General features: G+C 33.9%; 2 protein-coding genes across 3 annotated transcripts; both read left to right on the forward strand.

The window, feature by feature from the left end:
- The first annotated feature begins 1,184 nt into the window (after window positions 1-1,184).
- Window positions 1,185-3,561, forward strand: LOC7484650 (pre-mRNA cleavage factor Im 25 kDa subunit 1). The gene is made up of 7 exons (XM_024603169.2): window positions 1,185-1,426; window positions 1,550-1,595; window positions 2,303-2,396; window positions 2,516-2,586; window positions 2,660-2,746; window positions 2,821-2,931; window positions 3,294-3,561. Exons 1-7 carry the CDS (start codon window positions 1,272-1,274, stop codon window positions 3,360-3,362), a joined length of 633 nt encoding a protein of 210 aa, XP_024458937.1. The 5' UTR covers window positions 1,185-1,271; the 3' UTR covers window positions 3,363-3,561.
- A 9,892-nt stretch (window positions 3,562-13,453) lies between these two features.
- Window positions 13,454-17,170, forward strand: LOC7497599 (mitogen-activated protein kinase kinase 2). Of its 2 annotated transcripts, none has more exons than XR_002982705.2 (9): window positions 13,454-13,741; window positions 13,813-13,897; window positions 14,057-14,191; window positions 14,905-15,129; window positions 15,232-15,414; window positions 15,551-15,774; window positions 16,182-16,299; window positions 16,473-16,567; window positions 16,799-17,170. XR_002982705.2 is itself a non-coding variant. In XM_002308240.4 (9 exons), exons 1-8 carry the CDS (start codon window positions 13,659-13,661, stop codon window positions 16,557-16,559), a joined length of 1,068 nt encoding a protein of 355 aa, XP_002308276.1. In that variant the 5' UTR covers window positions 13,455-13,658; the 3' UTR covers window positions 16,560-16,567; window positions 16,799-17,170. The 2 variants fall into 2 exon arrangements, 1 of the variants encoding a protein (XP_002308276.1); XM_002308240.4 differs by having other exon boundaries at window positions 13,455-13,741; window positions 16,182-16,227.
- Window positions 17,171-25,403: the final 8,233 nt, after the last annotated feature.

Raw genomic sequence — 25,403 nt, forward strand, 5'->3', positions numbered from 1 at the left:
TCAGACGCTTGGGTTTGACATGACTACCAAACCTGCATCTGGGTCAAAATTTTTAATTTTTTTTAAAAACATGATTGGACTACAAAAAAAATACTGTCTCATTCAAGCAGGATTTTCATTCACATGTAGTAGAACTTAACTGCAAACTTTTTTTTTGTTTGTGCAATTTATTTTATAAACTTGCTATATTTGACAAGGAAATAATGAGAAAAAAATATTGAATTCTAAGTGATTTATTTCAAGTTTTTAAAAATAAACTTTCTTTTTTTTGTATGCATTGTGGATGACAATATTAATTTTATGTTTCCATCCAAGTGTTGAATAATTTTTTAAAGGGTTCATGTTTTTTTTTTAAATTTGAAATGTTGTTACATGAACTAATTGTCACAGTTTGTTACAAGGAGAATTTATTCTACATTATAACTTTTAGTATATATAAAAATTTGAATATATGATCATAAGAGAAAACTTTTGAATTGATAAATTATGTTATAGGAAAAGAAAATAATGTATATTTAAAAGACTTATTATCCTTTTAATTATTTTAATTTGTGCAATTTTATAGTTGATTTATTCACTAAAATTAGAGATTAATAAAAAGAATTGATTGAATTTTAGGAACGCGTGTAACAACAATGTCAGACCTGCGCCTTGGTCTGACAACCACGCCAGACCTAAGCTACTCTGGTCTGGCAATCATGTTTGGGTCTGATATGGTTGCCAGACCCAAACGCGGGTCTGGTATTGGTTGAGTTTGATATGGCTGTCAAATCCAAGGCATTTGAGTTTGACTAACAAAGAGTTGAGTAGAGGTTAAAAATTAATCCATTTTATTAGATTTAATAACACTATTAAAACATCTTCATACTCTTAAATTTTTTTATATTTTAAAAAAATTAATATTGACCGTTGTGGACCATATGCTAATATACTATTAATAACTAAATGCTCTCATATTTGCTAATATTACCACCATTGTATATGCTGATATATACGAAATGTAACATACTTTTTAAGTGCGTGTGTGTGTGTATGCCGACATGCATTTGTTTTTAATTCTATTTATTTAAAGGGGTGTTTTTGTTAACTTTATTAAAATTACTGGAACCAAAATCAAAAGGCTCGTACGTCCTTTTTTTTTTTTTTTATTATTTTTAATTAATTTCTCCACTTGTATTCTTCATTTATTTATCTTTTTGGTGAAAATTCTTTCTATTTATATTCTGAGGTCTCTCTGGTTCTGTGTGGGCGTGTCGGGGGCAGAGCTGAAGATGGGTGATCATTCAGTAACTGTAACTGACAATAACAATCATCAAAGCACTGTAATAGAAATATATCCTCTGGGTAGTTATTACTTTGGATCCAAAGACCCTATTGCTTTCAGGGATGAGACTATAGCTGACCGTGTCCAAAGAATGAAATCCAAGTACTCTCTCTCTGTTTTCTTTTCTTTTTTGTTCAATATAGTAGCTCTATTCTTTTTTCAGTCCATTGATTTTGTACTAACTTGAGAATTGTATTTTTAATTAATTTGTTTGTTTAAATTCAGCTTTAGTGCTCGTGGACTGAGGACTTCTGTGCAAGCTGTTATGCTGGTTGGTTCATTGCTTTCTTTCAATATCGCCTTTCTTTTAAAGTCTTTATTCTCTTTGTTTTTGTTTGATTGTCTCTTGAAGTTGTTTGAGGGCTTGCTGAATGAAAATTAGCACAGTAGTGTGTCTATTGCTAGTGTTTTATTTGCTGTTTTTGATTTAATCTTGAAAGAATTGATAGATAAAATCATGTGATGACCATAACGAACATCATGTAGTTTTTTCAAGTTTTAGCAAATTGATTAAAACAAGTAGGAACTTGGGAAGACGGGCATCTTGTAATACAGGATATGATAAGGTTTTCGCTACAGGTGCCATAGTGGTCAAGGCAACTGGATTTCCACACTTTGATTCACATCGTTTTGAAGGGTGCAGCACCAGTCCTTAACCCCCTTCCTTTCCTTTGCTTTATAAAGGAGAAATGAAGGTGTGCGATGTCGAGACTCTATGAAAAAGCTTAGAATCCGCAATCTTTTCAATCCTGTGGCTAAGAAAACTTGGAATATGATAACATATTGAACAGAGGATTTTATGTATGTTACGTAAAGTTGAGCTGTTCAAACGTCTCCCTCTAGCGTTTAAGAAACATCTGAAACTAGCCTTTGATAACATGTTAAAATGAACAGTTTTAATGTTTCAACTGTACAATTACGAAATCTTAGCATTTGATAATACATTATACTAAAAGGTTTATATGGTTGTTAAATCAGGTTGAGCTGTTTAAACATCCCCATCTTTTGCTATTGCAAGTAAGAAATGCTTTCTTTAAGCTACCTGGTGGTCGATTAAGACCAGGTGAATCAGGTAAATCTTAAACTGTAATTAAGCAATTCTATGAACTGAAATTAGGAAGGTAAATCGCTCTTGAACCAAGGGGTATGCTTCTAAGGAATTATTGAAGTATATGTTTTTGGACTTTTCAGATATTGATGGATTGCAACGTAAGCTATCAAGAATGCTTTCTGTGAATGAAGATGAAACTGATCACTGGGAGGTAATCAAAATTGTGTTTAGTTGTGGTATTACCCTTGCATGTTCTGGGAGGTTACGGATTATCAATGTTTTAGGTGGGAGATTGCCTTGGAATGTGGTGGAGGTCTGACTTTGAAACCTTGTTGTATCCGTACTTGCCCCCTAATCTCAAAGTGCCTAAGGTAAGTACACTGAAACTGTTCCCTCAAAGTTCTGGTTTCTTAAGGTCATTTATTATACTTGTTTCATTATTCAGGAATGCACGAAACTCTACGTTGTAAAGTTACCAGCCAGTCGAAAGTTCATTGTACCAAAGAACCTTAAACTGCTTGCAGTTCCTTTATGCCAAGTTCATGAAAATCATAAGGTATAACTAACTATTTTCGAGGATCGGCAAACATCAATGGTGTTTGGATGTCCGTAGAGATTAAATCAGTGCTCAAATTTTTATTTTACAGAAGATTTATTTGGCTTTATTACGTTGTCGAATGCATTTAAGTAGTCCTTCCTTGAGAGAGGAAGTTTGGGGGATATTGATGGGCTGCTGTCTTTCCCTTCAGTCTTGCTGATTGTAGTCTCATATTCATATTGCATCACTAACTTGTTTCTCCAATTGCTATCAGATTGCTCCTAAATCCTAACTGATTCAATTGCCTTGGACATCTCTTTGTTAAAATTTCCTAAAGGTGGTTTTCATTTCTAATGCCCAACAATTATAATATTTTGTAGACATATGGACCAGTAATATCAGGAGTTCCGCAGTTGCTATCAAAATTCTCCTTCAACATCAACTATTGAAGAAGGCTCGGTCACTGTGTTGCGGATGCTATGGGTTAAGTATAGAGAAAATAGTATAATGTTTACCTGGAAATAATTTTTGTCCCAGGATATGTACTTTTTTAGTGAAATCTTGAACGGATGTGTTGTTTTTACCATACATTTTACAAGCTGTAGCTGTTGATGCTTTGTAATGAAAACATATCAAGTTTTTGTGTTACGGTATTGTTTGGATGTTCAATGCACATAATATAGTTCAATACAAAGTTTTTATGTAGTTATTTGCCATTGTTTGGAATTCGTGATAGTACATCCAAACTGAGTTTAGCAAAGAACCAAAAGGCATTAATAATGTGAAACTGAAGAAAGATGTTACCTTTATCCATATTATGCCATTCCAAGAAATATGTATGTATTTTGAATGTCTATTTCACTAGATTTTCATTATTTAAGGCTCATAAATAAACAAAATTTTAATCCAAGCATGAAATCTTTGAAAAGAAGAAATTATTAACCTGTTTCCTTTACTTGATGTTTGTGAATCCTGAACTTCGCAATGTTGGCATCCAATAATGATCATCTCTGCTCAGACTGGCAACTATAGTTTTTTCAAGTCTTAACAGGTTCTTTGGAGGCGTTCAGGTCAATGTTTTTTTTCTTGTGATAATTGCTGAGGAAGCAAGCTTCCTTTAACTTACTGCTATCTTCTAGTTTTTTCTAATTGTTTGAGCTGGGTGAGGAAGCTAGCTTCTTTCATCATACCTAAAGCTTATAGGCTGGTACTGTCACAATGTTCCAGTCCGTGTTGCTGTCAGACTCATTTTTTCCGGCCAACTACAGCTAATTTTCATGTTGGATGAATATTTTATTGTTGCCGCTTCATGCGTTAGACGTAAGACTGGAGTTAGGTTTGGCTATTTCCATCAGCTAGCTTCAACTTTTATTTTGATCCTTTAAAAACAGAGTTACTGGCAAAATCTGTGTTGAGTGACAATGGTGAAGCAGTTGGCTTATCTCCTGGTTGTAGCAAGTTATTCTTCTGCACTAATCTAACCTTTATCCACCCATACCAAACACTTCGCCAATCATACCAAGGCTATATGGAAAGGGTTTGAGTTGGCCCCCATATTTCAAAGTTGTAAACACCATGCCCTGCAAAGATATTGCACTTGGTGGGCTCTGAAATATTGAATGGAGGGAGAAGTTTCCCATTTCTAATACCTGTGACATGTCTGTCCATTGCAGAACACAGGCCACGGTTTAAAAAAGAGAAAAAAAAAAGCTTCTGGTTTTAATTGGGTCATGACAACTAGAGAGATGACAGGCAAATCATGAATCTATAGACGACTGTTAGATTGAGAACACAATTGATCAGTTTTTTTTTTTGGATGCATGCATGCATGCTTAAACAGAAGAAATTGAAGTAGAGAAAATATAGTCTTTTTATGCTGATTTTCTTACTGGGAGGCTTTTGGTTTTGTGTTTCTTGTGGGGTTTTCCTCCTTGAAGTAGGCAGTGGTATCTGAAGCCATTTTGTTCTACTTGGATTTATTTATTTATTTATTAACCCATTCAACAATTTTTATCTACCACCCAATGCAAATTGGAGAGAGCTACAAAACTGGATAATGTGTTCTATCAACGAGCAAGGCAAATGGTGCATGCGCTAGCTACCCTCCCTAATATTGCTCTAAATTGTGATCTGTGAATCATAAGCTCACTTGTCCAGCAATAAACACAGGGAAATCGCAACATTATTTCCCTGTAAGTAAGCTAGTTTTGGTCAACATGCTCTTAGGAAGAATGTTTTTATCTGGTTTTTTACGGCTCGTTTGGTATTATAGTAATGATTATTTTTTAAATTATTTTTTATTTAAAAATAAATCAAAATAATATTTTTATTTTTATTTTTTACACCATACAAAACATGGAAACAAGTTTAAATTCCTAGGAAGCTAGTATCAGGATTAAGATCACCATTTCATATTTCAAATTCAAATGTCTTTGTATTTAGTAACAGACTCCTTAAGTCTAGGTGTAAATCAACTTCTCTGTAATGTATATGTACACTCTTTTCATTAATGGAATGTAGGGCAATATCATAAGTAAACTGCTAAGCCTACATGGTATCAGAGCAATTCAAGGTTCTCCTTCATTAGTCTCTCTTCTCTTCTGCTAAATCACGGTTTTAGCAATACTAATTTTTTTTTTTACTTCCCAAACACGAAACCATGACCACCCCAACCAACTCCTCAGATATTCACCATGAGGTTTCTCTCATTACCATCAATACCATTGCTCAAACACCTCTTAAACTAACTTCTATTAATTACATCTCTTGGAAACTTCAATTTGAAATGCTATTCATTGGGTATGATCTCATTGGATATATTGATGGTTCAATACCCTACTCTCCAAACACTATCACTACAGACAACCACACGTTCCCAAATCCCTCTCACAAACTCTGGATTCGATAGGATCAACTATTGCTTAATGCCATAATCAGCTCTCTCTCGCCCACCATCATTCCTTTCATTGCCTGTGCAGGTACTGCTAAGGAAGCATGGAACATCCTTGCCAACACATATGCAAAACCTTCTCGTGGTCACATCCAACAGGTCAAGAACAAACTTAAAAACCCAACCAAAGGCACTCAGACCATCACTGAGTTTCTTCATTCCATTAAAGCATGTGCTGATGAACTTGCTATCCTAGGTGCACCAGTCGATTCAGAAGATCTCACTGACAAAATTCTCGATGGCCTAGGAGATGAATACAAGGAACTCGTTCGAGCAATCCAAGCTCGTGACACACTCATCTCATTTGATGAGCTGCATGAAAAACTTCTCTCTTTTGAAGCTCATGCAACAACAGAAACCTTAGCTACGTCCTTTCCCATTACAGCCAATCCCATGCACAAGACTGATCCTACATGGCGTGCCCCTCATTTCAACAATCCTCGTCCCTCTTATTCCTCACCTGCCACTACTCACCAGTGGCGTTCCCCTCATTTCAGACCTTCCCATTCACCAATTAACAACTCTCCCTATCGCCAACATCGGCCTCCATCGAAACCATATCAAGGTTTTTGCCAAATTTGTGGCATTCAAGGTCACACAGCCAAACGATGTCCCTCATTCCAACTGATCCCAATTCAGTCTTCAGCTACTAAGCATTCCTCAGCACAACATTCCACATCTTCTTGGCAGCCACGAGTTAATTTTGTCACCAAAACTGCCTCTACTAATACAACTTGGCTCCTTGACAGTGGTGCCTCTCACCATGTGACTGCAGATCTTGACAATTTGTCACTCCACTCCCCCTACAATGGCCATGATGATGTCATGATTGGTAATGGTACCAGTCTCTCCATCACACACACTGTTCTACAAAAATTTCCTCTCCCCACTCCACTTTTAAATTGTCCAATGTCCTTTGTGTGCCAACTATGAAACGCAACTTAATTTCTGTCTATCAGTTTTGCAATTCTAACAATGTTTCAGTGGAATTCTTACCATCTTCGTTCTTTGTGAAGGATCTTCAATCAAGGGCACTTCTGTTTCAAGGCAACACTAAGGATGGAGTGTATGAATGACCGGCTTCTAACCCTGCGTCTACACCAATCTTAGCTTTCTCCACAATCAAAACTACCTGCACCAACTAGCATCATCGTTTAGGACACCCAGCATTACCTATTTTACAGCACATTTTGTCTAATTATCAATTAGAATCCTCATCTTCTATCACCAATGAATTCTCCTGTAATGCTTGTCTCTGCAATAAAAGTCATAAATTGCCATTCTCTACTTCTACTCTAGTATCCACGAAGCCTCTGCAAATTATTTTTTCTGATGTCTGGACCTCTACAGTGACATCTTCTAATGGCTTCAAGTACTACGTCATATTTGTCGATCACTTCACCAAATATCTTTGGTTTTATCCTCTCACGCGTAAATCTGAGGTTCTTGACGTTTTCCAACGTTATAAATCCATTGTTGAGAATTATTTTAACCAACGAATTGTCACTCTCTGCTCTGATAATAGAGGTGAGTATTCTGCACTCAAAGCCTTCCTTTCAAAAACTGGAATCACTCACCTCACAAAACCCCCACATACACCTGAATTGAATGGCTACTCCGAAAGACGACATCGTCACATTGTAGAAACTGGTATTGCACTCCTCACCCATGCCTCCCTTCCATTATCCTTTTGGCCTCAAGCATTCAGTACTGCTGTCTATTTAATAAACAGAATGCCTACCAAAACACTCCAATTCTCTAGCCCCTTTGAATTAATTTTCCAAACTGCACCAAACTACTCTAAATTAAAAAGCTTTGGCTGCTTATGTTATCCATGGCTTCGTCCTTATTCCTCACATAAGCTAGAACCAAAGTCCAAGCCCTGTGTCTGCATTGGTTACTCATTATCACAAAGCGCATATCCCTGTTTTGAGCCTAAGACTTCCAAAACCTATGCTTCCCGTCATGTCAAATTTGTTGAAACAATTTTTCCCTACACCAGTCTCACATCCATGTCACCTTGTCCATCTCACCCACCAGCTGTCTCCTGGTTTTCACCTGTTCTCACAGTTTCTATGCCTCTTCCAGCACAGCCGCCTTCTAGCACTCTTGAAGTACATGCACCAGAATTGCCTCCTGCTGTTGATCCTTCTCCATCTTCTTCATTGATCTCCCAACCTATAGTAAGTACAACTCCCCACTTCCAAGACTCACAAACCAATACTGCCCAACTCCCTAACCATCCCATGATTACCAGAGCCAGAAATCATATCACAAAACCAATACAGAAGCTGAATCTTCATGCAACATTAACCTCCTTCACACCTCAAGAGCCGACTTCCATTACACAAACTATCAAAGATCCAAACTGGAGAAATGTAATGTCAGCTGAATATAATGCTCTTGTTAGCAATGGCACATGGGAACTTGTCTGTCCCACGACAGCCACCAACATTGTAGGCTGTAAATGGATATTTCGTATTAAAATGAATTCTAATGGCTCTGTTGACAGGTATAAGGCACGCCTTGTGGCCAAAGGTTTTCATCAACGGCCAGGTGTAGATTACCTTGAAACGTTTAGTCCAGTTATAAAGCCAACAACAATTCGCCTGGTGCTTAGTCTTGCTGTCGCCAACCGTTGGTCACTTCGCCAGTTGGATATCAATAATGCATTCCTTCAAGGCAGTCTTTCAGAAACAGTATTCATGGCTCAACCACCTGGCTTCATTGATTCTGATCATCCCAACCATGTCTGCAAACTACACAAAGCTATCTACGGCCTCAAACAAGCTCCAAGAGCATGGTATCATGAATTGCGATCATTTCTACTGGCTGCTGGTTTCACAAACTCTCATTCTGACACTTCTCTGTTTACTCGAGCAACTGGCAACAACCTGCTTTACCTGTTGGTATACATTGATGATATTATCCTCACTGGTAACAATGCTGATTTTGTGTCTCAATTTGTTACTCGTCTAGCTCAGAGGTTTTCTCTAAAAGATCTTGGTAATCTCTCATACTTCCTTGGTGTTGAAGTTGTTCCCTATCCCAGTGGTATTCTTCTTTCCCAGCGGCGATACATTCAGGAACTGCTTGCCAGAACACACATGGAACAAGCTAAACCTGTCCTTACTACATTGCCAACCAACTCCTCATCCCTTACATTGTCTTCTGGTTCCCCTCTCTCCAATCCTACTGAATACAGAACAGTCGTTGGCAGCCTCCAATACTTATCGCTCACACGTCCAGATGTGTCATTTGCTGTTAACAGAATATCTCAGTTCATGCATGCACCAACAGATGAACATTGGCAAATTGTTAAACGCATCCTGCGCTACCTCTGTGGCACCATCAATAATGGTCTTCTTCTTCATAGCAACTCCCCAATTTCACTTCATGCCTTTTCCGATGCTGACTAGGCAGGAAACAAAGATGATTACTCCTCCACCAGTGCCAACCTTGTTTATCTTGGCAATAATCTCATCTCCTGGAGTTCTAAGAAGCAGAAGACTGTCGCTCGTTCATCAACTGAAGCCGAATATCGAGCTGTTGCTGCTACAGCTGCTGAACTATGCTGGATTCGTTCATTGTTGTCTGAACTTTACATTGATCTGATCACCACACCAGTCATCTACTGTGATAATGTTGGCGCCACACAGTTAAGCTCAAATCCAGTTTTTCATTCCAGGATGAAACATGTGGCCATTGACTATCATTTTTTACGTGAAAAAGTTCAAACTGGTAAACTACGCGTGGCTCATGTTTCTTCAGCAGACCAACTTGCAGACCTTCTTACAAAGCCTCTACCTCGTTCCCAATTCCAGCATTTGCACGACAAGATTGGCCTCTCTACTCGTGGCCTATCTTGAGGGGGCATATCAGGATTAAGATCACCATTTCATATTTCAAATTCAAATGTCCTTGTATTTAGTAACAGACTACTTAAGTCTAGGTGTAAATCAGCTTCTCTGTAATCTATATGTACACTCTTTTCATTAATGGAATGTAGGGCAATATCATAAGTAAACTGCTAAGCCTACAGCTAGAGTAACCTCTTATCTTTGTGTTAATGGCCAATTCAGTATTCATGGTGATATGTCTTTCCTATTCTGCGAGCTATTAACTATTAATGCAAACCTCCTGCAAACTCAATTATGCTCAACTGAGAAACCAAAACCATTATAGAAAAAGGAATAAACTCTTTCCAAGAAATGAGAAGAAGAAGAAGAAGCATGTGGACCCATATGCTGCTAGCTTTGATTTCTAAGGAAAGTGGAAGGGTCCCTATCAAGCCAGTCAACAAGGGCTGCGGTGGTAGCAGCAGCAAAAGATTAGAAACGTCTGTTTCCATCATCGTATCCGCTAACCTCCATTGGCTTGGTTTTTAGCGAGTTCAAGAATAAGGATTCAGCGAGGTCAGTTACCTTGAATGATAAATAATAGGTTATTTATTATTATTATTATAGAGGAGAGGAAGCTTTGTTTTTACGCTTTCTTTCGCAGTCTGCAAAGCATTTGGTTGAATTCTTTGTGTTTATCATTGTGGGAGCTTTTATTTTTGCTTTTCCTATTTCAGTTTTAAAAAATAGGTTAAAAAAACATTTTTATTTATGGTTTTAAAATATATGTTTTGATTAAAATTGTTCGTATGCAAAATAAATAAAAATTAAGTCTCTAGGGATAAAAAAACATATTATTTTATTTTCTACAAGACTAAAATTTATAAATAAAATTATATATGTGACATCTAGTGTAAAAAACAAGCTATTTAATTAATCAACTAATTTTTTTTATGGTTTAGTAAAAATAGAAACTATCACCGTATTAAACAAATATTCTTACAATGTGGCAAGGAAAAGAAAAATTAAAAAAAAAATTAAACTTTTTTACAGGGATATATAAAATGAGGAAGGTCATTTATTTTTATTTCATGGAAAAAACTAGCAGGTGTGTAAAATTTGTGTCGATAGTCATTTCCTTTTCTATTAAAATAGAAGCAAAAAGATATTAGATATTCGTTGTTTATCAAACAAAATTTAATGCAGATTGGAATATTAAAATGATTATTTTACCTTTTAAAAAAATTAACAAAGCTTGAATTAGAGGTAATAACATTTTCTTCAGGGGATCTATTGGATATTATTGAATTATTTAGAGACAAATTGGTATGTGTATATTTTTTTCATAGTAATTACTCTTAAAAGCAAAAATATATATAATTTTTGTCCAAGTTTTTTCTTGTTATTTTGATTTTTTTTTGCATAGTAAAATAGTGTAAATATCCCTAAAAACAAAAAAAATATTAGCCTTTCAAAAAGGTTTTTTCTATCTTTATATTTTTTTAGCATAGTAAAATGATATAATTACCTTTAAGTTCAATAAATTTTAAGGCTAGTGTCCAAGGATATTTTCGTCTTTTTTTTAGTTTTTTTTTTGTTATATTCATGATCACATAGAGGGTGTTAGCTAATTTAACAAATATAAATATAATTAAAAAAATTGTTGATATGTTGGAATCTTTGTGGTGACCACTCTATGATACAGGCAGCTTATGTGGCCAACGAGCCTTCGGTTGGCATCAAAGACCTTTTTATTTTTTCATTCTTTTCTTTCTCTTCCTTGATTTTTACTCTTGACCCTTTAAAATTTCAAGGCAGCATTTCAATTGTTTTCTCCTCCGAATTTGATCCATGTTTTTTGTTACTATTTATTTTATATAAAATAATTTATTAAATTGAGTTTTTTTTTTAATTTCATTTTCCTTTTATTTTTTTTCATATATTAGATTTGATCCCTATCTTTTTTTATTCCTATTTGTTTTATTTAAGATAATTTTTAAAATCGAATAGTTTTTTGTGATTTCATCCTCCTGCAGTTTTTTTCCTATCAGATTTGATCCTTATTATTTTGATTGCTATTTTTTTTCTTTAGTAGATTTTTTAAATTGATATTTTTTTTTCTTATTTCATCCTTCAACATTTAAATTGGTTAGGAATTGAGCTTCTTGGCTAAACCTATATCTAGGATTTCATAGTTTGTGAATTTAAAAAATTAATCAAGGTTTAGGAGATTCGTTCGAATTTGATTTTTTTAAGCTCATGTTTTTCAGTTTTATCCTTCAACATTTATTTAATTATAGATTGAATTTCGTTATTTTTTTTATTGGGTTCCTCACTGATTTTGAAAATAAGACCGAGTTATTGCACCCTTAAACATTGAGTTGTTTGATAATTAAGCTTTAGAGTTTTATTCAATTTGTTTTCAACAAAACTACCCATGTATCACAATCAAGTCGCTGATTTTAAATGTTGACCCGGGTGGACTTGAGTAGAGTTTTTCTCTTTTCTCTTGCATAAATACTCATAAGAATTATAAGAAGAAACCCTATATAGAAACCTTAACAAAAACCAAAAAAGGCGAGCATTCATTTCTCGAGCATGCATAGGGATAGGGGTAAGCAAAAAAACTGAAAAACCGATTAAACCGAGAAAACCGGAAAAAAAATAACTGAAAAAACCGAACAAAAAAAAAACTGATTAAACCGATTAAGATTTTGAAAAAACCGGCCGGTTCGGTTCGGTTTCGGTTTTATAAGAAAAACCCGAAAAAACCGAACCGAACCGAACCGAAAAAAACCGAGCCAAACCGGAAAAACCAAGCCAAACCGAAAAAACCAAGCCAAAATCGAGAAACCCGAGCCAAAACCGAGCCAAACCGGTCGGTTTGACCCGGTTTCGGTTTTTTTTTTAAAAAAAATATTTTAATTTGGTTATTTTTTTTGATAAAAAACCGAACCGAATAAAAAATGATCACCCCTATATAGGGATAGCCAAATTAACATTCTCGAGCAAGTATAGCCATAAAGATAATATTTATACAACAAGTATTTCTAAGAATGCACAACCTAATAACCAGCCTCAAAAAAAAAAAAAAAAAAGAATGCACGACCTAGCACACACCACACCATCTTCTCTCACCAAGAACCAACCTCTCTCGGACCAACTTTTCCATTAATAGTCATTCCTAATCGACCTGAATAGATAATAGAGGCACTCATTATCATATAAAAATTTAATATTATTATGATGGTGTTATAGTGTTATTCTCACTCCGTAAATTATTAATCTCTCTTCGTATTTATTACAAGTTTTATTAATAAATTATACCTTTATCCTTATTATAGTATTTTATTAAGATAGAATCAGATTTTATTGAGATTTTTTTAATTATTAAAATTAAAAATGAATTCAAATTTTAATTAATTTATTATATTTTCTGAAATACATGTTTTAATAAGAAGTATTTATAGGTATCTTGTTGAATTTAAGCAAGAAAAGTAAATTATGGAGTTAGATTAATTATTTTTTTATTAAATTAATAAATTTTTTGGATTTTGTTAAAAGTTTGTTTGTTATTATGGTAATAATTATTTTATAAAATATATTTTTTAAAAAATATAATAAAATAAAATAATTTTTTTTAAAAAATTATTTTTAATATTAACAATGAAGCGAAAATTTTAAAAATATATTTTAAAAAATAAAAAAATAAAAAATTTAAATGTTATAAAAAAAAAAGGAGGGGGTAGCTGGAGTGGAAAGGTAAACGGGGAAAAAAAAGGAAAGGTTCAGCGTCTTCCGGGTCTCTGTAATGGTCATTGAGTAGTACTGCCTGCACTACCCATAAGAATTATTACTCCTTTCCATTTTATGCCACTTCAACAGATTTACTTATTTACGCAGCATCCACAGCCAAAGCCCACCTTTTGATTTTGATTTTCCTCAGAGACTAGCAAATGAAGAAGGGAGGCTTAAACCCTAATGTCAAGCTCAAGCTCTCCCTCCCTCCTCCTAATGAAGTTTCCTTCGCTAAGTTCCTGTAAAAATCTACCTCCCTCTCTCATCCTATAAGCCCATGTCATGATTCTTAATTTCTGGTAATGATTGCAGAACCCAAAGCGGTACGTTTAGAGATGGTGATCTGCTTGTCAATCGAGACGGTGTTCGGATTGTCTCTCAAATCGATACCCAGCCTGTAAGATTAACTTTTCTCATATTCTCAATTTCTTTATTATTACATCCGTGCCTCATCATTATCAATGATCATGCTAGTAATTGATCCCTCTCGTATTTATTTGCACTTGGTTTTTTATGATTTTCTTTTTCTAAAGAGTTGTTGTCTGACTGTTTTCAGCCACCACCTATAACGCCCACAGACAACCAATTGAGTTTAGCGGATATAGACATGGTTAAGGTCATCGGGAAGGGAAGTAGTGGAATTGTGCAGTTGGTGCAACACAAATGGACAAGCCAGTTTTTTGCCTTGAAGGTATCATCATATCATTCACCGCTTACCGTGCTCTCACTCGCTTTTTTTTTTTTAACTACAATTTCCGTCTTGGTCTGTAAGTATGGTATCAGATCAGTTAATGCCTGAAGCTGCTGTGCTGCCCGATTAAATTATTTTGAGACATGCTGCATGGGTTTTTCCACTGGTTTCTGACTTCTCAAAATGACTTGTTCACTAACATTTTTAAACCTTGAGTTGGATAAGGAATACCTAGTCTTCCGCCATTGGTGCACCAGATTCCTTATTTGCCTTTTGCCATAGTTTAATTTTATCAACCCATTTCCACTCAAACTAGATTTTTGAGATTTAAGTTTTGAGAATGGAAACCTCCTTTTCATTCATGTCTCTAGTTTGCTAAAAATAGAGCAATAACATGGTGCTTCTACTAGCCCTTCAGTCCTTTATTTTCTGATATTTTGAGTTGAACTTGGGCTTAAACTCTTGGAGGAATAGGTCTCTCACAGTTATTTTGAATATTGCTTTTACATCATATGTAAAGTGGTTTCAACTGAAAATTGCTCTTATAAACTCTACAGAGATTACTCCCTGGTATTCTGGGAGGGACGCTTATCATCTTTTGGTTTCTGTTTGGTTATTAATCGGTTTATTTGTTGTCCACTGAACGTGTATGCCTAGTCCTTTTCATGTCCAGTCCTAAGTAGTAAAGATTTGGCATTCTTGTTCCATTTCAGGTTATCCAAATGAATATCGAAGAGTCTGCACGCAAGGCCATTACTCAGGAACTGAAAATTAATCAGTCATCACAATGTCCTTATGTTGTCATGTGCTACCAGTCTTTTTACGATAACGGTGCCATTTCAATTATCTTAGAGTACATGGATGGTGGATCTCTAGCAGATTTTCTGAAAAGTGTTAAAAAAATTTCAGAACCATATCTTGCTGCCATCTTTAAGCAGGTTAAAACATGGAAAATCATTTCACCCCTTGTTCTATTTACTTATAGCAGATACCAATTTCTTTATCATCCAACTTGTTTATCTGTTGTCCCATAAATGCAGGTGCTCAAGGGTTTGTTGTATCTTCATCATGAAAAACACATCATCCACCGGGATTTAAAACCTTCTAATTTGTTGATTAATCATAGAGGAGAAGTCAAGATTACAGACTTTGGAGTGAGTGCAATCATGCAAAGCACGTCTGGACAGGCTAATACTTTTGTTGGCACATACAACTATATGTCTGTAAGTAATTTCATTATACATAAGATATTAATGCTGGATTTTCTCTCTTTTACAACAGCATTTCCACTTTCTCAGGCAACCATTATGCAGCCTGTATCTTGAATTTGTAAGATTTTCATGTGCGATTATTTTGTAGCCTGAGAGAATTAGTGGGGGACGATATGACTATAAAAGTGACATTTGGAGCTTGGGCTTGGTATTGCTGGAGTGTGCAACCGGCGAATTCTCAATTACCCCTCCTGTGCCGAATGAAGGCTGGACTAATGTCTATGAACTTATGGTAGCCATTGTTGATCAACCTCCACCTTCTGCACCACCAGACCAATTTTCTCCAGAGTTTTGTTCATTTATATCTGCATGGTAAAGATAAGTCATGCTTGAAGTTTCTTAATGCACCTTCTAATACTCATATAGCATCGAACCTTTCATATTTTTTTTCCCCATATAAATTTATTTGTTTCTGAGGATGTTCATTTGCAGTTGAATTAAGATCAAGAAAAAAAAAGGAAGTCATGAAGTATATTTTTATCCATGTCCAATGTTTTTCCATTTATTTCTAGTCTTTTTCTTCATTTTTGAAATATCATCGGATGAGTACTCATTTTCCCTGATCTATGGCATGCTCCACATAATTTGGTTTTAGGGCTGCAAGCTGCCTTTTTTTTTTTTTAATGGGAATTTAATGCACTTTGACCCAGATAATCTTGTGAAGTTACTGATTTTCATTCCTTGGTTCTTTGTTTTCTTTCCTCTTCTTTTGTCTCCAGTGTGCAGAAAGATCCAAAGGATAGACAGTCAGCACATGAACTGATGGTATTTGAAGTCCCATGATTGTTCTTCTGGGTGGGGCAATTAGCTGCCCACCAAGTATTAATGGCACTTCATGTCCGCTCTCTAACACTCTTTTCTCATCTCTATCAGTATGGATTGCTATTAATACTCGGCAGAGTGCTAATAACCACCCTTCCCCCCCCCCCCCCCCTCTCTGTAGCCATGTTATGCTATGAGTGGACACTTACAGATCTGACTTTTTTTTCCCTTTCTAATTTCAATACCAGGAACACCCATTCATGAACATGTATGAGGACCAGCATGTGGATCTCTCGTCATACTTTACAAATGCCGGTTCTCTTGCCACCCTTTGAAACTTGTGGTAAGTCTAAGTTTTCCATTTATGTCCTTGCTGAAATCATTAGTTCAAGTTTCTTTGTATGGAGTTCATGTGAAGATGTAGTTGCATAATCCAGGTCTTATAATCATATAAAAGTTAAGCCTGCTTGTCTATTTGACTAATGCATTTACCGTGTGAACCATAATTCTCATGAGAATTCATGTTCTTGAACTTAGGCTATTGTGCTTGACAAAAGTTCTGTTTTACAAGCAGATACCCTATGATTGCGATCTTGAAGGCCTGAAGAAAGATTCTTAAATGTCATCGTGCGGCTTAAAATAAATCAACTTGCTGCAATTACAATTTCCAAGGCTGAGGTTTTCAAAGCATTTGCAATTCACAAAACATCCCAGGGTCATAATATTTAGTGTATGCCATGCACTAATCATGGAATAGAGAGCGTATGGTTTCAAGGAAGCTTCTTGTTTGTGAGAGATATCATTGGAATATGGTTTCCTGTATAACTTACCGAAATGATTTTTTTTTTTTTTTATTGTTTTAGTTGTATGTCGAGTGTTGCAAATGCATCAAACTCCTATGTGAAAGGTGTCAATATATGGCTGTGTGTGACTTTGAGCTTGCAAACTATGAGGAACTCACGAGTCCTTTTGACCATTTGATGGCTCATCTGTCTACGTTTTTGAGTAGTCACGAGCTGGTTTTCCCTGACAGAATCGTAATTTGACAATCCGAAGAGTTGCTCACTTGTGATCATATCCGTTCCATGAGAATACTTCTCTGTATAGGTTTATCACGGGAGACACTGAATTTGCTGATCAAGAAAATTTGAAGAAACTAGTTTGAGCTCTATAGCCTTGCAACTAGACCTCTGAGCGAGCATTTAAAATAGAATACTTCTTTATTCTATTTCTCAAGAAAGAAAAAAACAACTTTTAAAAAAAAACATAAAATTCCCAAAAGGACTAAATCATTAAGAAATTAAAATATAGGGGCTAAATATGTAGTTTTAAAACTAAGGATTAATTAATCAGTTTTGTTCAACCACACGTACTAACTTATAATTTACTCCACTTATCTTTATTATGGACTAACACCGGCATCTTTCCTTTTTCGTATGATTTTCACGTATATCGGTCTACAAGGGTTTATTTGGTATCATTTCGGTTTTCATTTTTTTTTTATTATTTATGTTCAGATTTTTGAAAACAAAACTAGAAAAGATTTTTTTATTGTAATAAAAAGTACAAACCAACAACTACAGTCAATATTTGAAAACCACTAGATTTTGAGAGATTTTGACAATTAATTGTTGGTTTTTTACATTTTCAAAAACAAAACATAAAATATAAAATAGATCCTAAATATGTGTCATTTAGTGTCGGGATATAACTATTTAATTTTTAAAAACCAAAAGTGATGGTGTATGAAAAATCTGGGGAAAAAAATAAATCCTAGTTAGGGTCAAGCTCGAATGGCTAGACACCCAAGTTTAATATTCTTCGAACCCAACAGGTTGATCGTAATATTTTTAGGTCTCGACTTGGTACCTCTATCCTAGGCACACCTTAATGTATTTTTTTTTTAATTTCGAGAAGTTAAAGCAGCGCCATGCACCTCCTGCTAACACATACTCTATGCACCAATAAACCACCCAATAGTGTTCTTGACACCAACCAAATTCTCTGTACAAAGCATAAGCACAGTCGCCTGTGTGAGGCTCATCCTCTCTTTCAATGACACGATAAAGCACCATAACTAATGGTGAGCACCAACTTCTCCACCAATAGAACAACAAACAACAACTCACTTGAAACTCCATTCTCCTTAAGGTAAGCTGACTTGAACTGCCTATGGTCACTAGATAAAACATTGATGTTCAAGCCATTTATGCTCATTCAAGGGCTTCAAACTAATTTATTCAATCACACATACTCCCTACTATCTTCATTCCATTTCTCTTTTCAGTACATTATTTCTCCTCCTACATGTACTAACTTAAACCTTAAAAGGTCTCTTATTTCGACATGAGATTTGTTTTTGCAGGAACAATCAAGCCTAAAACAAAGGCTACATCCAAACCCACACACTTTAGCCCATGACATAGCCATGGAAAGCCTAATCAAATTCTAAAGGTCTTACAACTTCATCGATAACGCTGTTTGTGGGGAATAAAAAAAGCTAGTTCATTCTCGTTCACACCTAGCACTAAACATTTCTTTCCATGATTGATGACTTAGACACTGCAAGACGCAAGATGGTAACTAACCTCTTAACCACAAGGACACTAGCTCTTCCAAATCTCCAAGTACTCTCCCTGTGCTTAATAGCTTCATACCTTTTCTTGTACTCAATGGGAAACACAACGCCTAGCACTATGAGGGAATATGTTATAACAACATGCAAGTTAGTAGGCATGAAAACACTTATACTCTAACCCTATTAAGTCACGCCAAACACTCTTGAACAAGTCCTGGCTATAAAAGTGGTTGTTGTCATCAACTTATTCTAAATCTTTACTTGTGTGCTTCTTATAAAAAAGAACCCAAATACGAGACGAGACTAGTAACTATATGAGTTTTTAAAAACGAACACCACCTCCACCAAGTGGAAGATTTTGCACTTTATCATCAAGTGATACATGATAATATCTACAAAGATTGCGTCTTTGTGAATGCTAACTTAGACAACTACAATAGTCTTAAAAACCCAAGAAAGCACATATAGAACATGAAAAGCATCTTAGAGCTTGTAATGCAAAAAAATGATGATATATGTAAAATCTTTTAACAACATTTTGTGGATCTGCTCAGATGTGATATCACAACCTTAAGCCTGGCAACATCTTTGTCCTTTATGATATCTACGATTAAACTTAACTCTTGTTTTAGCATGAATGTAACAGTCAAACATTAGGTTTACATGAAATAAAATATATTTTGATTGGTTCACAAAGAATTTTATGTGACTATAACATCAATACTATTCTTTTATTAATTTGTTGTAGAAAAAAGTATTACTTTATATAAAACACTTTTTGATTGGTTATTTATTTACAAAATTACAATAGAAAAAATAGTAATATTTCCATTAATTATGGCTAAAAAACTCAAAAAAATAATGAAGGAAATTGCAGAAATCATATATTCTAACTAAAAAAATAATTTTACATGCCTAACAAAAAAAAAAAAGCAAACCCTTTGCTAAACTTATTTTTATGTATTTCTTTTCCTAGAAATGGAACTATGAAGTCCAAGTGATCTTTTCATTAAAGAGAAATTTTTTTTTGTTTATCTTAGATGAAAGTTTTGTTTTCTTTTTGTTATGGTTAAAAGAAAAAAATTTAAACATCAACCTAAAAAATAAATAAAAATTAAACCAATAAAATTCATATACGATATAAAACTTAAGAGATATATATTGAAATAAATCTTGAGTTATAAAATTTTTATGAACCCAAAGGGGAGATCACTTTTTTTTAGATATATACCAATCATATTTTTAATATTATCTTCTTACAATTGATCCTCAAGCAAAAAACAACTAGTAAAAAAAATTTAATTTTCTTTGATTATATTAATTTTTGTTGTCATTAGTATTTAATATTATAATTATTGTTTTCTTTAGAAGAATAGTATAAATTTCTAAATAGAGCAATCAGATATTAACTTGAATTTATTTGGTTTAATGATAGTAGAAGTATATGTGATATTGATTTTTTTTTATATAAAAAAATCTTCTTGCTTTTAATTTAAACAATTAAATCCTTATGTTTTAATCCTTTAGACAACATAAATCTCTCAATCTATAATCAATCCAGTTTTTTTTTATTATTAATTTTGATTTGAATAAATTACATAATATAACATCTATAACACTTTGCATCTCTATTTTTATGAAATTATAAATTACATCCTCAATACTAGGAATTAAGGATTATATCACTAGAATATAAAAATCTAAATTACCCCTATATGATCACAATTTCTCACTTGCTCTCTGTAATATCCCATATCAACGAGTGAGGACTTGGGGAAGGGCCTTATATGAACATGCTCACCTTGACTAGTAAGACACCTTTTGGGGCTATGTGTGGTTGCCAAGAAAATATCAGTGAGGCCCGTGGGCCAAAGCAGACAATATCTTGCTAGTGGGGTGGGGTGTTACATTTGGTATCAGAGCCCGGCTCACTGGCTGTTTGATAATGCCGACGGGGTTCTCAGGCTCTTTAAAGGGGGTGAATCCTAATATCCCACATCGGAGGGTGAGGACTTGGGGGAGGGCTTTATATAAGCATGCTCACCTTGACTAGTAAGATACGTTTTGGGGCCATGTGTGGCTGTCAAGAACAAATCCGTGAGGTCCGTGGACCAAAATGGATAATATCTTGCTGGTGGGGTAGGGTGTTACCCTCTCATTCTCACCTCTGCCTTACGATATTGTTCTTGTATAGAGAAATTAAATTCAAAGTTAAATCGTTCAATCAAATTCTACCCTCTTATTTTTTTCTTCTAAGAAGACTCTCTTTCTCTATATGATTTTCCCTTTTAATCTTTGCATTGTTAAGGACAATCTAGTGATGTTTAGGTTATACTAATTGTATTTATATGTAATACTAGTCGAGTGTCTAAAGCCTTTCAACTTGTTGTTTATGGCTACTCAATTTTTCTCACTTCTTAATGATATTGCTTTGACATGTTTCTTAGGATTGGTAATAATGTTACTTGGCAAAGTTTCTTGTGTCCTTCATGTAAGAATGTTTGAAAGCTGACTAATTTAAGCTTCAAGGTTATGAACCAAAATTGAATTGTTCTGGATCGTTAAATCTATCATTTACATATATTGCATAAACATTTTCTTAATTGTCGGCTTCTTTTCTTGTTGTGGAGAGTTTTAAGGTGGTCTAACTACTCCTTGATTATTGCTCCATGAAAATTTAGGTTGATTTCACTATTCATGATTAAATATTTGGGGTTATTTCATCATTTAGGATTATGCTTGAATAAGGATTGTTTTGGTGTTGAAAATTGGACAAAGAATTTGATTGAGAAAAAGGCTTCTCAACTTGGCAATTGATATTTGAGAGATTTCATGCATAATAATCACGTACAACATTAGTTTGAATAGCATTAACATTCATCTTGTATAATTATTTAGATAAAATTGTTACTTGTGCTACCAATTTGGTAATAGAATCAAGTTTAAGAAATTTAGCCGCCTTTCTTTGAATTGATCTTTTAGAAGGCCATTGATAGTTGTTGGATGCAAATTCTTCCAAAACTTCATAAGTTGTTTCATGAGTTTTACTCATCAAAGCTCCTACAGCTACTTACATCAACCATGTACCTATTTGTAGCTCCTAAACTATTATAGAATGTTTAGACTTGAAGTCATGATGAAAGTTCATAATGTGAACACTTTATTAATAAATCCTTATATCTCTCATATGCTTCATACAAAAAGATTCATTCTTAAATTGAGTAAATATGATAATATCATTCTTTGGCTATGCTGTCTTGGATGGAGGAAAATACTTTCCTAAATTTTTTTGTGCTAACTCCTACCAAGTAGTAATGATACCAACTGGTAGAGAATTTAGTCATGCCTTCGCTTTTTCTTTAAGTGAATAAGGAAAACTCTCAACCAAATAACATCATTTGTCACTCTATTGTGCTTGAAGGTGTTAGAAATCTTTAGAAAATTTGTGATATGAACATTAGGGTCCTCCTACGATGGCCCCCAAACTGAACAATTTATTATATCATTTGAATTATCACCAGCTTAATCTTAAAATTATTGGCTTGTATAGTCAACTTCATTATGTTAAATGCAAACCCATTAACCAAAAAGTACCTCAAAGCTCTATCTACCTCTTCGTTCCACTGCTCCACCACAGTAATGGAAGATGTGATGATTTCTTGCCTTTTTTTATTGATCTCACACAAAGTTCTCTAAATTTTAGGATAAAAAAGTGCAGGCTCTAATGGTTTATAATGGGGTATACAATTATAAATCTTGAAATAAAAAGAAAAGAAAAATTGAGATTTAACTAAAGCAATATTTAATAATAATAATAATAATAATAATAATAAGTAACAATCTAGTTAGTATCAATATCAATAACAAATAATTAATTCTTGATAATGACACAATAAACTTGGTGTGATAATAACTACAAGTGAACAAAATCCCAATAAGTAGTGAAGTTTTTATAAAAAAAAGAGTGTCGAACCCACAAAGAGTAATTATATTGTTGAGTATTGAAATTTACCAAATTAATTACTATTTAGAAACGAAACTGAAATTTAATATAATTAAGCACCTAAATTAAACTAAAATGTTTGACTAAAGTAAATTAAAAGAAATAGAGAATAAAACTTAAGGTTGTAGGGATAATAAAAATAAATCTAGAAATTTTAATTTCACCTAGTTAATCTTACATAATTTATTATTTCTTGTTATAAATTCCAAATCCTCAAGTTGATGATTAAAAGATCTTTTAATTATTCAATTTTTTCTCTCAAATAACATTAAAAATATCTCCACCTAATAATTCAACATATCTTTATGTACATTAAATTAATTGAAGATTAATTAAGTTCTTTGCATTTTTTCACAATGTCACTAATCGCAGTAAAATATCTCTATCTTTTGATCAACTAATGGTGTTTAATCCTGAAAGTTTTAATCATAAACTACCTTTCAACACTTAACATGAAAGAAATTGAAAATAAAATAACTTGGAATTTAAATTGTGTAATCAAAACTAGACTATATCAAAGCTCTATAAAAATAACTTTAGTTCATAACGAATATAAAATAAATCATGTTTTTATTGGAATACAGTAAACAAAAATTAAGGAGAAAATGAAATTGTTTTGCTTGGAATCGATTGACGAAGCACTCAGTGTCTAGTTTCTCTTGGTTCTTTTTTCCTCTCCTTCTCTTATTTTAATGGTAAAAAAATATATCTCATTTGTTATTTGCTCTGGTCGTGGTTTTTTCCCTTAATCTCCTCCTTTTTCTTTGGTCCAAAATCTCTCCTTATTTGTTTCTTGATTTTCCTTCCAAAACTGGCAAATTTTAAGTTTTGACTTTAAGCCCTATTTTAGCTATCAAAAAGACTTATTTTAAGAGAGTCATAAATATAAAAGTTGTAAACATTCCTCTTAGCTTTTTTCTAACACCAAAAGAGCATGATGTGGATATCTATAGAGAAAGTTATGTCTAAATGTATTTTTAAAATTTCTAGTAAGGAAATTTTCTATTCTTATAATAGGAAATTTCACTTTCCTTCTTCTCTTCTTTTCCAAAACATGTACACAATTTCTTCAGGGTAAATTTTTTCTATTTTCCCACTTACTTATAGGTGAAAATTTTATGTGGCTTGAAGGTAAAGCAAATCAAGATCAACCATTGGATTTCAAGAATGAATATAAACCATTCATTTGATAACTTGAAGACAAAACAAAGAAAAATGGACCCTTAGATTAGGAGAATTGATTGTAGACTATTTGATTAGAAAAATGAGTTACTTGGTGAGAGGGTTTTCAATTTTCAAATTGATCATCTTCCTTCCACAATTACAATTAGATCATTAAAAATAAAAATGCATTTTTCTTTCTATTTTAGATTCTTTGGAAAAGACGCCAAAAACAACGCAAATACATCAAAAATATATTTTTGGGTTTTTTGTTGTTTTTTTTGCTATTTTTGGTTTTTTTTCAAAAACAATTTAAAAACAAGGTAAAAAATTGAGTTGCAATAAATGCTCCCTTTTTATAGCACTTATGAAGCAAAATCTCAACAAGGTTTTGCATCGTGAGCTTGTAAAGAAAAGTGTTTGCCTAACTTGTTGGGTGATCCACCCATCCAAAAAAGAAAATGGTCTCATTATCATGGATGACATGTCCCCGTTTTGAAATTCAATAAACCGGTATATTGTCACGGGCAACCTACTCATTTTAAAATTAAAACATTGATCTATTTTTATAGGCGACCTTCCCATTCAATTTTAAACACTGATCTATTTTCACGAACAACCTGCTAATTCAAAAACTTATCTATTTTCACGAGTGACCTGCCCCTTTTGACATTCAAAGATTTATCTATTTTCATGGGCAACGTGTCTATGCTTCCCTGAAATTGGTCTATTTTCAAGGGCGACCTGCCATTTTGAGATTCTAAAAGGAAATTCAGCAAGCGTCCATACTTCCTTGAAATTGGTCTATTTTCACGGGCAACCGACCCAGTTTGAAAATAAAAAACTGATTTATTTTCACAGGCGACCTATCCATTTAAAATTCAAAAATTTTACTCTATTTTCACGGGTGACCTACCATTTTTAAATTCCAAAAAGAATTCCAGCAAGCATTCATGCTTCCCTGAAATTGGTCTACTTTCACGGGTGACCTGCCTATTCAAATTCAAACACTAGTCTATTTTCACGGGCGACCTGCTCATTAAAAAGCTGGTCTATTTTCACAAGCAACTTGCCCCTTTTGACATTCAAAGATTGACTTGTTTTCATGGGTGACCTACCCTTTTTCAAATTGCAAAAAGAACTTCAAAAACTGGTATATTTTCAAGGGTGCTTTAGCAAACGTTCATGCTTCACTGAAATTGGTCTACTTTCACGGGCAACTTGCCTATTTTGAAATTAAAAAATTGATATATTTTCACAAACAATCTACCCTTTTTAAATTCCAAAAAGAACTTCAGCAGGAGTCCATGCTTCCCTGAAATTGGCATATTTTCATGGGCGACCTACCTTTTAAAATTCCAAAAAGAACTTCAATAATCATGCATGCTTCCTTGAAATTGGTTTATTTTCATGGGCGACCTGCCCATTTTAAAATTC

Source organism: Populus trichocarpa, chromosome 6 (assembly GCF_000002775.5).
Source record: "Populus trichocarpa isolate Nisqually-1 chromosome 6, P.trichocarpa_v4.1, whole genome shotgun sequence".
Classification (NCBI taxonomy): Eukaryota; Viridiplantae; Streptophyta; class Magnoliopsida; order Malpighiales; family Salicaceae; genus Populus; species Populus trichocarpa.